General features: G+C 54.4%; 1 protein-coding gene across 1 annotated transcript; it reads right to left on the bottom strand.

Moving 5' to 3' along the window:
• Positions 1-1,160: 1,160 nt before the first annotated feature.
• LOC102770188 (chromosome unknown open reading frame, human C7orf26) lies at positions 1,161-12,401 on the bottom strand. The gene is made up of 5 exons (XM_006765432.2): positions 12,090-12,401; positions 9,348-9,513; positions 5,468-5,992; positions 4,447-4,486; positions 1,161-1,916 (listed from the first exon to the last, which is right to left on the bottom strand). Exons 1-5 carry the CDS (start codon positions 12,270-12,272, stop codon positions 1,715-1,717), a joined length of 1,116 nt encoding a protein of 371 aa, XP_006765495.1. The 5' UTR covers positions 12,273-12,401; the 3' UTR covers positions 1,161-1,714.
• Positions 12,402-12,491: the final 90 nt, after the last annotated feature.

Raw genomic sequence — 12,491 nt, 5'->3', positions numbered from 1 at the left:
TGAACGCATGGTGCTCAGTGAAAGAAGCCGAACACAAATGACCGCGTCGCAGGACTGTGTACACGAGATGGCCAGGAAAGGCCAATCCATACAGACAGAAGATAGATGGTTGCCAGGGGCTGGGAGGAGAGGGGGTGAGATTACTGAGTGTGAGGTTTCTTTTGGGGATGATGAAACATTTTAAAGTAGATAGTGGTCATAACCCACGGACACAGACAATAGTGTTGAAGGCTTGGGGTGGGGGACGGGGCAGGTTAGAAGGGGTCAGTGGGGAAAATCCAGATACTTTCAACAATATTTAATTTCTTAAAAATAGACAGTGGTGATGGTTGCACAACTCTGGAAGTATACTGACAACCACCGAATTGCACACTTTGAATAAACTGGGTGTGCAAATTCCCTCACTAAAACTTCCCATCGGCCCTCTGCATTCAAAAATTCCCAAATGGGGATCAAAACTACTGTTTTCTAGCTTCAGGGGTTGAATTAGCAGATCATGGGTGAGGAGGCCAGTGGTATGCATCGTTCCACACCATCTATAATAAAAGCATAATATGCTAATTAGACCTGACAGCCAAACAACCTTCCGGTCGATCTTCTAGATCAGTGCTTCTCAACCTTCTGGCCCTTTAAATACAGTTCCTCACGTTGTGACCCAACCATAAAATTATTTTCGTGGCTACTTCATAACTGTAATGTTGCTACTGTTATGAATCATAATGTAAATATCTAATATGCAGGATGGTCTTAGGCGACCCCTGTGAAAGGGTCGTTCCACCGCCAAAGGGGTCGCGACCCACAGGTTGAGAACAGCTGCTCTAGATGAAGCTTGAACATCCTTGGTCTGAGTAGCCATGGGGTTTTCTGTCCTTTTCAGGAACACTTGGTACCAGAATTAAATTCCAAACCCAGCCAGTGGCAGTGGATGCTTCTCACCAAGAGCAAGCGCTTTCCTTCAGTCCTGCTCTGGCCCCAGTGGGTTTATCCATAAACAAGAAACAGGGGTAATGGAATCAAACACAAAAGAACGGGCCTTTCTGGTGTCAGTCAAAAGGAGCGGCTAGCAGTGTATCCACCCTCCTCACCCCGATCGTGGGGCTGGGGAGGAAGCCGCTGCAGCTCACACTAAGTTCTTAAAACACAGTCCATAAAGTCTACACAACTGTTTAGAAAAGATTTATTTGAACATGTGAAAGAAAACTAGACCCCAATGGAACAAAGATGCCCCTTTCACTGGTGACAGGCAACCGCCACAGGTTCCTTCGAACGGCGCCAGGTGCCGGCGTCAGCTGGAGACCACAGGTTCGGCCGGGCGCTCCCGGAGCGACGGAGTGGCCCGTGTCTACGGCAGGAGCACACCCCAATCACAGGAAAGGAGCGGACAAGTGGACGTGCAAACGCTGCTTTGCTCACCCGTGTCCCCGGACACACGAGACAGCAGGTGCTCAGGATGGCATCTCTGAAAGACGCCCGCATGGCTCCGTGGAGGGCTGGACACATTCATTTCCTTCCGTCTGTCCATCTGGACTCTCACAACGCAGCCAGGTAGGCGGCGCCTGGGCTGCGATGTCACAGATCTCCTGCCCCGGACAGTGCTGGTGAGCAAGGGCCGCCGGCCGCCTCCCGAGGCCCTCCTCACGGGCCGCACCCGCTCTGGAAGGCTCTCCGCCCGGGCGTGGAAGGCACGGTGCCGCTCGGCGTTGGTGGGGTCAGCCTAGCGGATGGGCCTGAATGGAAACCCCATGCCCGAGAGGAAGGTGTGCCCGGGGTGCGCGGGCAGGGCGGGGTGGGCAGCGGGGTGGGCAGGCACGGCCCCGTAGCCCAGCGGTGGCGTGTGGATGTGAGGGTAGAACCCTGGGGGGAGGGCCGCGTGGGGCGACTGTGGCACGGGCCCCGAGATCACCAGCTGCAGCAGGCTGCGAACACAAGGAGAAGGGTTAGCACGCGGATCCCAGAGGGCGGCATCTGCCACGCGTCGTCGGGCTGGCCCTGGCCCCTGGACTTGGTGTCATGGGGAGGCGGGAGAGAGGCCTGGCCACACACAGCCCTCACACAGGCACCGAGAGGCACCGGAGGCGGGTATAGAACACGCAGGTTCCCAGATGGGGAAACAGAACCGGGAGACGGAGGGTAGTTTGTGGCTGGGGAGGAGCAGGAGGGAGTGACAGGATGAAACTGGGACGGGGCAGAAAAGAGAGGAAGGGCCAACAGGGGAAAAGCCAGGACCCTGCATGTGACAAGGTGACAATGCGGGGGAGGGACCTGAGAAACCCTAGGTGCCCTGGAGGCGGGCACAGGACAGGGGGAGGGGCTGCAGTCCACAAGGGGAGCCTCGGTGCCTGCCTTCAGCCTCAACTGTCCACGCTTAGGGGCGTCGTGACTGAGGCTGCAGCAAGCAGGCAGCAGGCCAGCGTCCTGAGTCCTTCTTAATGACACAAAAGCGGGCTCCCGGACACCCAGAGTCCTGGACAGGCGGGACCCAGCCTGACCCCTTCAGGGGCCACTCCCTTCCCACTCCCACCCCCTAGCCACTGGCTCCTTCACTCCCAGGCCTCAGGGGCTTCCCCTCCCACCCCACCCAGGCCCCCTTCCACCCTCAGTGACCCCCAAGCCCGAGGTGCCGAGCACCTCCTCCAGCTGCGTTCTCCTCGCTCTGCTCCCGGAAATCCTCTGCCCCCCAATTCAATGTCACTCCCTCCCGACACTCCTTGAAGGGTTTCTTCCTCTGACCAGTTTCATCCTGTCTGACTTCATTCTCCTCGCCAGCAGGATCAGCAGAGCTCCTTAACCTCCAGCTGCCCAGACCTCAGCCCCACACCGTTAGCCTCAAAGGACCAACTCCTGGCCACTGGAAAGCCGTCTCCGGCCGCCCCCTCCGGGACAGGCCTGCTCCTGGCTCTGCTCCCTCCTGCTCCCAGCCTGGCCTCTGCTTCATCTATAACAGCGGTTCTCAACCTTCCTCATGCAGAGACCCTTTAACGCAGCTCCTCATGTTGTGGTGACCCCCAGCCATAAAATTATTTTCGTTGCTACTTCATAACTGTCATGTTGCTACTGTTATGTAGCAACATGAATCGTCACGTAAATATCTGATATGCAAGATGTATTTTCACTGTTACAAATTGGACATAATTAAAGCATAGTGGTTAATCACAAAAACAGGATGTAATTATATATGTGTTTTCCGATGGTCTTAGGTGACCCCTGTGAAAGGGTCGTCAGATGCCCAAAGGGGTCGCGACCCACAGGTTGAGAACCGCTGAGCTAGAAACATTTCCGCAGTGAGTTGCCACAGTGCCTGCTTTTGGTGGATACAATGTTCCATCCTGAGGTAACACTACAAACTCACTAACACTCCCCCAGCCACTGGCCACAGTGACGACAGTTAGTGGAAACCTGCCCAATCTTCTGTAACACTACACAGTGTCTGCATCCCCGCCCATGGGAGCCTCAGGTGGCCTCCAGGTTTCTGCTAATAATACTGCATTTGCATGAAACATTTCTGTGCATAACTTCTGCTTCTTAGAGTCGGTGAAATTAATGAGATTGAGTAGAACCCCTAAATTATGGAAACAGCAGTAAAAGTGACAGCAGCTAACCCTTCTTAGATACTCAACCAAACAAGCACTGTTCCAAGTGCCCCCATGGAGGAGGCAGGACGTGCGGCTGGAACAGTCACTTTCTGGACTTGACAGGGAAGGGAGGCGGTGGGAGGTAGGGAACCTGAGGTCACACTGAGAGGAAGCAGCGAGGCGGGAATTCTTCCCAGAAGCTGTGCAACCACAGTTCCTGCTTCCCACCCCAGGATCACTGCTTCCCCAAAGGACAGCCACCATCGTTATGCAGAGTCCCAGATGGCGCAGGCCATGCTAAGAAATTCACAAGTGTCACCCACTTGGTCCTCACTACAACCCAGGAGGCAGCTTAGTCAATGCCTCCATTTTACAAGGGGGTCCACTGAGGCTCAGAGACAGGCAGAGACGACCCAAGCACCACAGCAAACCAGACAGAACCACGCTCAGCTCCGGGCAGTGCCGCAGGATGCCCAGGCGCTGGCCTGACTGACGCACTGTGCCCGAGGGCTGTGGCTCTGCACTGTTTCCCAAAGGGCCACCCAGCTCAGTGTCACCAGCATCGCGCACCAACATCACCGCAAAGCTGTGGACGCACAGCGCGTAGTGAGCGTGACGCTCTAAGTTGATTCCGATTTCTTTCCTCGACTCCAGCAAGATGACCACCTTTTCACCTTTTTTATCTTTGATTTACCCTGACTCGGCCTTCCCCTCATGTGGGTTATGTCCTCGTATCTGTCCCCTCTTATCATCAGTCCTTAAGGGCCTCCTTATATCCAGAAGCTTTGGAGCCTGCGGGCCAGGACAGGGGTCCACCCTGCCCTGCACCCCCCTTCGACCCCCACCCGACCAGAAGTCTTGAGAGGGCACTTACTTATTGTGGGGGAGCCTGGAGCACAAGGTCCGCAGATCATCTGAAACCAAGGAGACAGGTCATTAAGGAACGGACGGAGGAAACAGGATGGAATGTTCTCTGGCGGCTGCTGAAGGGGGCCAGTGAGACGGCAATGCTGCCCGATACTCCAGTTCCCTGGCATCCTGCGTTCTCTTTCCTCGGCGTTTGCTTTAACAACGGGCCCCAAATAGACTCTCTCGCTTAGGGAGTGGCAGCTCTATCGGCAACGTCGGAAGCTGGGAAAGGCCCCAAGGCAGGGCTCTCCCCGGGCAGGTCCGCCTCCCAGGGCAAGAGCCTGATAGGAGGGAAACCCACCAGAGACCACAGCTTGGGGACACGGGCAGCTTCTGGGAGCCAATGGTTCAAAGGGGAGCACAGCCCTAGCCGGCGTGGCTCCGTTGGTTGGAATGTCGCCCTGAACACCAAAGGTTGCTGGTTCGATTCCTGGTCAGGGCACATATCCAAGTTGTAGGTTTGATCTGCGGTTGAGGCGCGTATGGGAGGCAACTGAGCCACGTTTCCCTCTCACATCAATGTTTCTCTCTCTCTGGAATCAATGACCAAAAAAAGGGCAAACACAGGTGTGTCATCAGCACAGGCTCATTCGCCTGAGACACCAAGCACTAAAATGCAGAATTAAGGAACCTTAAAACAGGGGAGGGGAATGCTTTATCCATTTCAATCTATGCATTTTACTGCATGTACATTATGCCTCAATAAAAAAGGAATGAAAGGGAATCTTCTGCAGAAAAAGAAGCTTGCCTGAGAGGAGAGACACTCAGCTCTCACAGCTGTCCTGGCAGCGATGGCCAGGAGCCACAGCGACGTCGGGTCACAGTGCTCTGCCTGGGGCTGTCCCGAGTCCCCCGTCCTCCCCGTTCGCTAACGGGAAGAAGTCCCAGAGGAGGCAGCGCTCGGTACTGGCCCAGGAGCCCCTGTGCTCCGTGGGGTGGACCGTTGTGTCCCTCCCCCAGGAAGGCCCAGGCAGGGAGCCACCCACCTCGCGTGCACAGCAGGGCGCCGGAGGCCATGGCCACCTGCAAGGCCTGGGCGAGGCGGTCCAGGGAGAGCTCGATCTCCTGGGAGGCGTTGAGGGGGTTCAGCTCGTCTGCCAGACGGTTGATCTCCTCGACCAGCGGGACCATGTGGTCGAACAGGACGAGCCCCAGGCGCCCGTAGAGGCTCTTCTCGGTGAGGTGCACCTGCAGCGCCGTGAGCACCTGCAGGACGCTGAGGTGCAGCTTCGAGTACAGGAGGTGGGGGTCCCTGTCCGGCCCGGCCGAGTCCGGGGCGGCTCTGGGGGCGACGTGGCCGTTGGACAAGGAGGGCTGCTTCTTCCTTTTGTAAGCCAGAGGGGCCTTCACACACCAGCGGATCAATCCAGTGAGCGGGGTGAGCTCTAAAAACCCTATTGGGAGGTTGGCTGCGATCGGAGTATTTAAAAAGGTGATGAGAATCAGCCGCGAGTCCTCAAAGATCCAGGAGACGATCATGTCGAGCAAGTCCAGCGGCGGGATGAGGTCTTCTGCAAAGACACGCCAGTCAGGAGGTTACGGCCCCAGGGACAGGAGTGGGCGGAGGGGCATGGAGCCCCAGGGTCACGGTCCCCATCACCCCACACCCACATTATCTACTTCCCTGCTCGTCTGTTTTCTGTCCCGTTCCCTGGACCTCCCCTCCACGAGGGCTGGGACTCCTGCCTTAGTGACAGGACCACCCGGCCGAGGCAGGGCTCAGAAACACTCGTGAACTCAGCAATTCCCGAGAATTCCACCGCCTTGAGGGAAGTTCGTTCTGCGTGTCATTTTAAATCAAATTCCACACCTCTCGCGTCCAAGCTCACACCACACTCCACCCCTCCCTGGAGAGTACGTTTCGCTGTGGTGTTGGCGTCTCCTCCAGGCACATGAGCTACGGTGGCCTTCGAGGAGCAGAGATCAGCCAGTGATGTCAGCTGCCAAGGGCCACCTCAGCTCCCTAAGCGACAGCCTGACCTCCTGTGACCCTAGGACCTGGCGCGTTCTACGGCTCAGACAGAGAAGAACAATGAAAACAAACGTTGATACTGACTTTGGGCTTACGATGTTCCCGGTAACGGTCTAATTCCTTTCCACAGATGAACACATGTAACCCTCACACAACCGCAGAGGAAACTGAGGCACAGCGATGCTAACTTCCCCAGGACTCGTCAAACGTATGTGGTGGGCCCAGACCTGACCCCAGGGCCACGCCGTGTGGCCTCGTTAAGAGCCGGGCCACCTGGGGTCAGCGGCCCTGGGATCGGTGTGCGATACCCTTCGGAGGCTGTGCAGGGAGCGGGCTGTGCTCCCTGCAGCTCAGGACAGAGCCCCGCCAGAGCCAGACAAGAGTGTGGGGGTGGGGAGACGTCGGAGAAAGGCTCCGAGGCTCTTTCTCCCTGAGATGCTGCCTGTGTTTGGGTGTTACGCCACCGCACCCCACCCCCACCAGCCCGATTCCTTCTGCTATGGAGTGATGGCAACAGCAGGGAGCAGCTGCCTATGACTCTTATGTGACAACATAAACAGTGGGCAACCCTGTGTGTGATCCCCAATTCCCCCCGAGACACTCCTGCCTGGGAAACACCAGTCTCACACCCACTTCTCTGGCATACGCTCCCCCTCCTCCCACCCCTGCACCCGACCTAAGCTGAGGCACCTCTGAGAACCTGAAGGCGGGGTACGCGTGTGAGCCTGTGTGTACATGTGTGCACTTGAGTACATAATCCCTAGGACCTTCCTACGCACAGACCTCAGAGGTCCTGCTGGGTTCGGGGAGCTCCTCCTTTGTGTGGCCCTGAAGGCACTGACTCCCCGGGAATCTCTCCTGCCCCCAGAAGCGCCCGGGGGCAGCAGCTTCCCCATTCTGATGGCAGGGCCCGGGCCCAGCCCTCTAGGCTGCCGCTGTGCGCCGGGATTCCCGCTTCTCCAACTCAGCAGTTGCACACATTCAGTGCGCACAGCTTTTCATGTCCATCACACCTCCACAGAACGGTGTACTGACAAGCTAGGCTGGCAAGCTGGCTTGAGAGAAAAAGACCAGGGCCCACATCCATTCTAGAACGTTAGTGGTGTTCTCTGAACGTCATTTCTTTTTCCATGTTAGTCAACCCCTTCCTAATACTAAGGCCAATTTCTGTCCCTGTTGGGCTAGAACAGTGGTCGGCAAACTGCAACTCGCGAGCCACATGCGGCTCTTTGGCCCCTTGAGTGTGGCTCTTCCACAAAATACCGACTTCTGTGCATGGGCCACGAAGTTTCAATTGCGCTGTACCTGCGCGCCCGCATGTGGTATTTTGTGGAAGAGCCACAATCAAGGGGCCAAAGAGCCGCATGTGGCTCGCGAGCCGCAGTTTGCTGACCACTGGCCTAGAATAACTGAAGACTAAAAGGGCAACTAGGAAGCGGTAAACTAGGTTTAACTAAATCTTTCCTAATGGAAAGCAAAGACCTGAATAGTGTTCCCAACTACTAACAGCTGTTAGCTACTAGATCAAGATAACAGACAGCTGCCCTGGCCAGTGTGGCTCAATTGATTGAGCATCATCCCAGGCACCAGAAGTTCACCAGTTTGATTCCTGGTCAGAGCACATGCCTCGGTTGTGGGCTCGATCTCCCAGAGGGGGCGTGCAAGAGTCAGCGATCGATGTTTCTCTCTCACATCTATGTTTCTCTCTCTCTCCCTCTCCCTTCCCCCTCTTTCAAATCAATAACTTCCTTTTCTTTTCTTTTTTTTTTAAATGGAGACTGTTTGTCAGTCCTTGAGGGCAAGAGCCAAGAACAGAGCAGGAACCTGGAAGAGAAAATCGGCCTTGAGCAGCTCTGCAGAGCAAGCTGCTCACCAGGGCAAGGCCCTAACTGCCCCGAGTGGAAATCAGGGCCACAGCTTTTGCCCCAATTCAACCAGAGCTGGGAAGCTCTTTACTGGGTGTCTTTACTGGGCGTCTGCATAAAGTCTGACCACAGGGACAAGGGCTTCTCCCAGCTGAAGTCCAATGCCATCTAATGGCCACCTGAGGACCCCTCCTGGCATCTTGCTAAGGAAGTCTCCAAATCCTCACCACGCCGGCTGGTGTGGCTCAGTGGTTGAGCATCAACCTATGGACCAGGAGGTCACAGTTCGATTCCCGTTCAGGGCACACACCTAGATTGTGGGCTCGATTCCCAGTGTGGGGTGTGCAAGAGGCAGCCAGTCAGTGATTCTCTCTCATCATTGATGTTTCTCTCTCTCCCTCTCCCTTCCTCTCTTTGAAATCAGTAAAAATATATTAAAAATAAAAATAAAAACCTTACTGAGAGCAGGCCCGAGGGCCCACCTCCTAGTTCGAGGCATTGAGGACACATCACACTGAGGAAGGCCCGTTGCCAAAAATGTTTCATTTGAATCTTCTCAGAAGGAAACAAAGAAATCCAAATTGAGGGACATTCTGCAAAAACAGGCCCGAGCTCTTTAAACAGTCAGTGCCCTAAGGCATGTTTTTAACCACCGGGGACTGTTCTAGACCTAAAGACCAAAGCGACATGACGGCTCCGTGCGATGCATGCTCCTGAGCTGGGTCCTGAGTTCTCCCGACGCCCCAGGGGGACAGGCGGCTACCAGAGACATAACTGAGACCACCAGGGAGGTCTGAACACAGGCCATCTGAGAGACAGCCAACTGTCCTCCCGATACTCCATTCTCAGGTGCGGCGATGATGTCGTGGTTATGTAAGCCAAGGGCCTGTTCTGAGGAAGCACGCGCTTACGCACTTGACGTTGGCAACAAACTCAAAAGCTCAGGGGAAAATACCTGTGAGTGTGGGCAGGAGGGAGGAAGGGCAGAAGGGGCGAACATCCATCGGGGAGTCAAGGTGAGCTACATACCTGACGACAGGTCGTAAAGCGCGGTGACGGAGGTGATGAACTGGCAGCAGAAGCGAGGGCTGGCGCTGAAGATCTGCCTCAGCGTCTGCACGGAGCCGGGCACCAAGCAGCAGTAGTCATCCACCAGGGCCCTGGCCAGCCGCACGCAGTAGACCACGGGCGTCCGCTGCAAAGAAGCCACAGCATGAGCACGGGGGTCGCGGGCTGGCGACCAGCAGCTGCGCACATCTGGTGAAACCCAGCCCGGGCAGAACCCTCCAGCGGGCAAGGACCTGGGGGCTTGCTCTGCCGCAGCCCAACTGCACCCCCTCGGCTGCTGTGAACGCGGTGGTCCTGACACAGCCCTGCAACAGGCTCGCCTACTGTCTAGGCTGCTGTGACAGACACAAGATCCGCAAAGCCTAAGATATATATTTTCTTGCCCTCTCCGTAAAAGGCCTGCCGGCCCTTGCTTCGAAGTTTCCTTAGGAAAAGATCATTTCTGACACCTTCTGTGAACCTGCAGCTGAGACTCCAACGGTGAAAATGAACGGCTGCTACCGCCTAAAGGGCCCAGAGAGTCTGGGAACTCTCTCGGGGGCGAGAGCGGCCACTCCATCCTCACAGCTCTGTCCTCCCATGGCTTCCCGGACACGCCCCAGCCCTACACCCCGCCCCGCCCCGGCCCTCTCCCTCGCACTCAGACGCCAATCTGTAAGTACTGCCATGTTCAGTCCCAGGCCCCATCGTGGCCTCCAGGGCAAACTGCGTGGAGACAGCGTGCCAGACGGTCCATTCAGGCTAAACTCTGCCCACGACACCGCACCACCCACCTCTGCCTTTCCTCGGGAGGAGGCTGCAGGCCCTCCCAGTGCGACAAGCCCCAACCCAGACCACGGAGACCCCGTCCTGCTGTTCAGATCTGCTCTCCTGCTGCCAGAATGCCAGCACGACTGCGCCGTGAGAGAGAGAGAAAATCCTGTGATGGTCACAAGAGGCTAAGCTTGACTGCACTAGACTAAGGGATAGAGGTAATCTTGAGGTTAAAGACAGCGCACATGATCAATTCAGATGCCCCAGAAATCATACTGATGAGATTTAAGGCACAGACTCCACTGAGATTTGCCTGTGTACTATAAAAAAACCCCAAAAAACAAAAACGTATCTTTTTGCTAGCCAAAATTCTTAAAAATTAATTTTAGAGAGAAGTATCGATTTAGTGTTCCACTTGGTTGATTCTGGCATGTGTCCTGACCGGGGATCGAACCCACAACCTGGCGTATGATGACGATGCTCCAACCAACCGAGCTACCCAGCCAGGGCTCGCTAGACAAATTTTAATGATAAGAAAGATTACAAGATGCCCTGGCCCGGTGGGGCTCGGTTGGAGCGTCACCCCATACACCAAAAGGTTGCCGAGTTTGATTTGGGTCAGGGCACACACCTAGGTTGCAGGTTCAATCCCCAGTTGGGGTGGATATAGGAGGCAGCCAATTGATGTCTCTCCCTCACATAGATGTTGCTCGCTCTCTCTCTCTCTCTCTCTCTCCAAAAAACCAATAAAAACATATCCTTGGGTGAGGATTTTTAAAAAGGTTACAAGGAAAATATTTAAATACAATTTTTAAAAATCATTTCAAGAACTTGGGAATGAACAGGTTTGTGAAACTGAACGCAATAAATTCTGTTAGCATAGCTGAGAATATTAATAAATCTCACTTAAGCCCTAGCTGGTTTGGCTCAGTGGACAGAGCAGTGGCCTGCGGACTGAAGGGTTCTGGGTTTGATTCCAGTCAAGGACACATGCCCAGGTTGCAGGCTTGATCCCCAGTGAGGAGTGTGCAGGGGGCAGCCAATCAATGATTCTCTCTCATCATTGATGTTTCTATCTCTCTCTCTCCCTCTCCCTTCCTCTCTGAAATCAATAAAAATACATTTTTTAAAAATCTGTTAATAATTACTCTAAGTAGATTATCAAATTCTCAGACTCTAAGTAACAAAAAAGGAAAACAAAATGTATCTTCCGAAATACTATCTAACAAAACATCAACTGTAAAGAGGCACTTTTCCTTTGATATTTAAAACACTCTAGAGCCCTAGCAGGTTTGGCTCAGTGGATCGAGCATCAGCCTGCGGACTGAAGGGTCCCAGGTTTGATTCTGGTCAAGGGCATGTACCTCGGTTGCGGGCCCAATCCTCAGTGGTGGCCGTGCAGGAGGCAGCCAACCGATGATGTTCCTCTCTCATCGATGTTTCTATCTCTCTATCCCTCTCCCTTGCTCTCTCTCTAAAAAGTAAATAAATAAAAACACTCTAGAAAGCTCTTATGTCCCTCCCCGTTAGAACAGCCATCCACTCTGTAACGTCATCCTCGGACAATGCAAACACCCATGCCGACGGACCTAACTGTATGGAAGACAAGCAAACGCGCCGCAATGATGCGTAATGATCTCAAAGAAACAAATCCTATCTCTGAGGCTGCATGCCGGCGTTTTCACAACCCCACCGATCACTTTCAACTAAGAAAAGGGATTTTTCACTTGTTCCGAAGACAGAGCCTTTCTTTTTGAAATTAATGCTCCATCACAAGCTACTGTTTTCTCAAGAATGGTTACTACTTGTATGTAAAGATAGGCCTGGGGCATCAGCATAGGGGCAGTGACATCAAGCAGACAGATAGCACGCGGCAAAGGCCTCTCAAGAAACCCAATTAATTGAACATTCCTCCCGGGCCTGGGGAGGAGGCTATTCCCAGAGAAGTACCTGGAGCCAGGAGGCCGCGCACTCCAACACCGGGATCCGACACACAGCCACTGCCATGGAGACCAGTTTCCCCAACAGGCTCATCCGGCTGTCATCCGCTTTGTTCCCTTGGGGGCTGAAAAGGGACGAGAAAACAATCTGCCGGACAGAGTCCTTGGATTGGTCCTGGAAATAATTGCACATGATTTCAAGAAGTTGAAGCTCCTGAAGTGAATTCAATCTCTACAAAAACAAACCCGGGAGAAGCGATGAGACACTTGGCTTCAGCATGCACATTCATTCAGACAGTAAGAACACAGCCGCTCCCTTCCCCGGGGATCAAAAACTACCTGACCACGGGTCCATATTCCATGCAGCTCACACCGACAATTCTGCACAATACCAGGACCCAGCACTTCATAT

The sequence above is a fragment of the Myotis davidii genome, unplaced genomic scaffold (genome assembly GCF_000327345.1).
Source record: "Myotis davidii unplaced genomic scaffold, ASM32734v1 scaffold399, whole genome shotgun sequence".
Classification (NCBI taxonomy): domain Eukaryota; kingdom Metazoa; phylum Chordata; class Mammalia; order Chiroptera; family Vespertilionidae; genus Myotis; species Myotis davidii.
Note: the sequence above shows the minus strand (reverse complement) of the source record. Positions and strands in the feature narration are given on the sequence as shown.

What these genes read in the sequence shown, in the direction of transcription:
- LOC102770188 (XM_006765432.2), bottom strand. Translation starts at nt 12,272, where the DNA reads ATGTGCAATTATTTCCAGGACCAATCCAAGGACTCTGTCCGGCAGATT. An exon ending in CGCCCTGCTGTGCACGCGAG is followed by an intron (nt 4,487 to 5,467) that starts GTGGGTGGCTCC and finishes CCTTGGTTTCAG; the next exon opens with ATGATCTGCGGACCTTGTGC. An exon ending in TCCAGGCTCCCCCACAATAA is followed by an intron (nt 1,917 to 4,446) that starts GTAAGTGCCCTC and finishes TTGTGTTCGCAG; the next exon opens with CCTGCTGCAGCTGGTGATCT.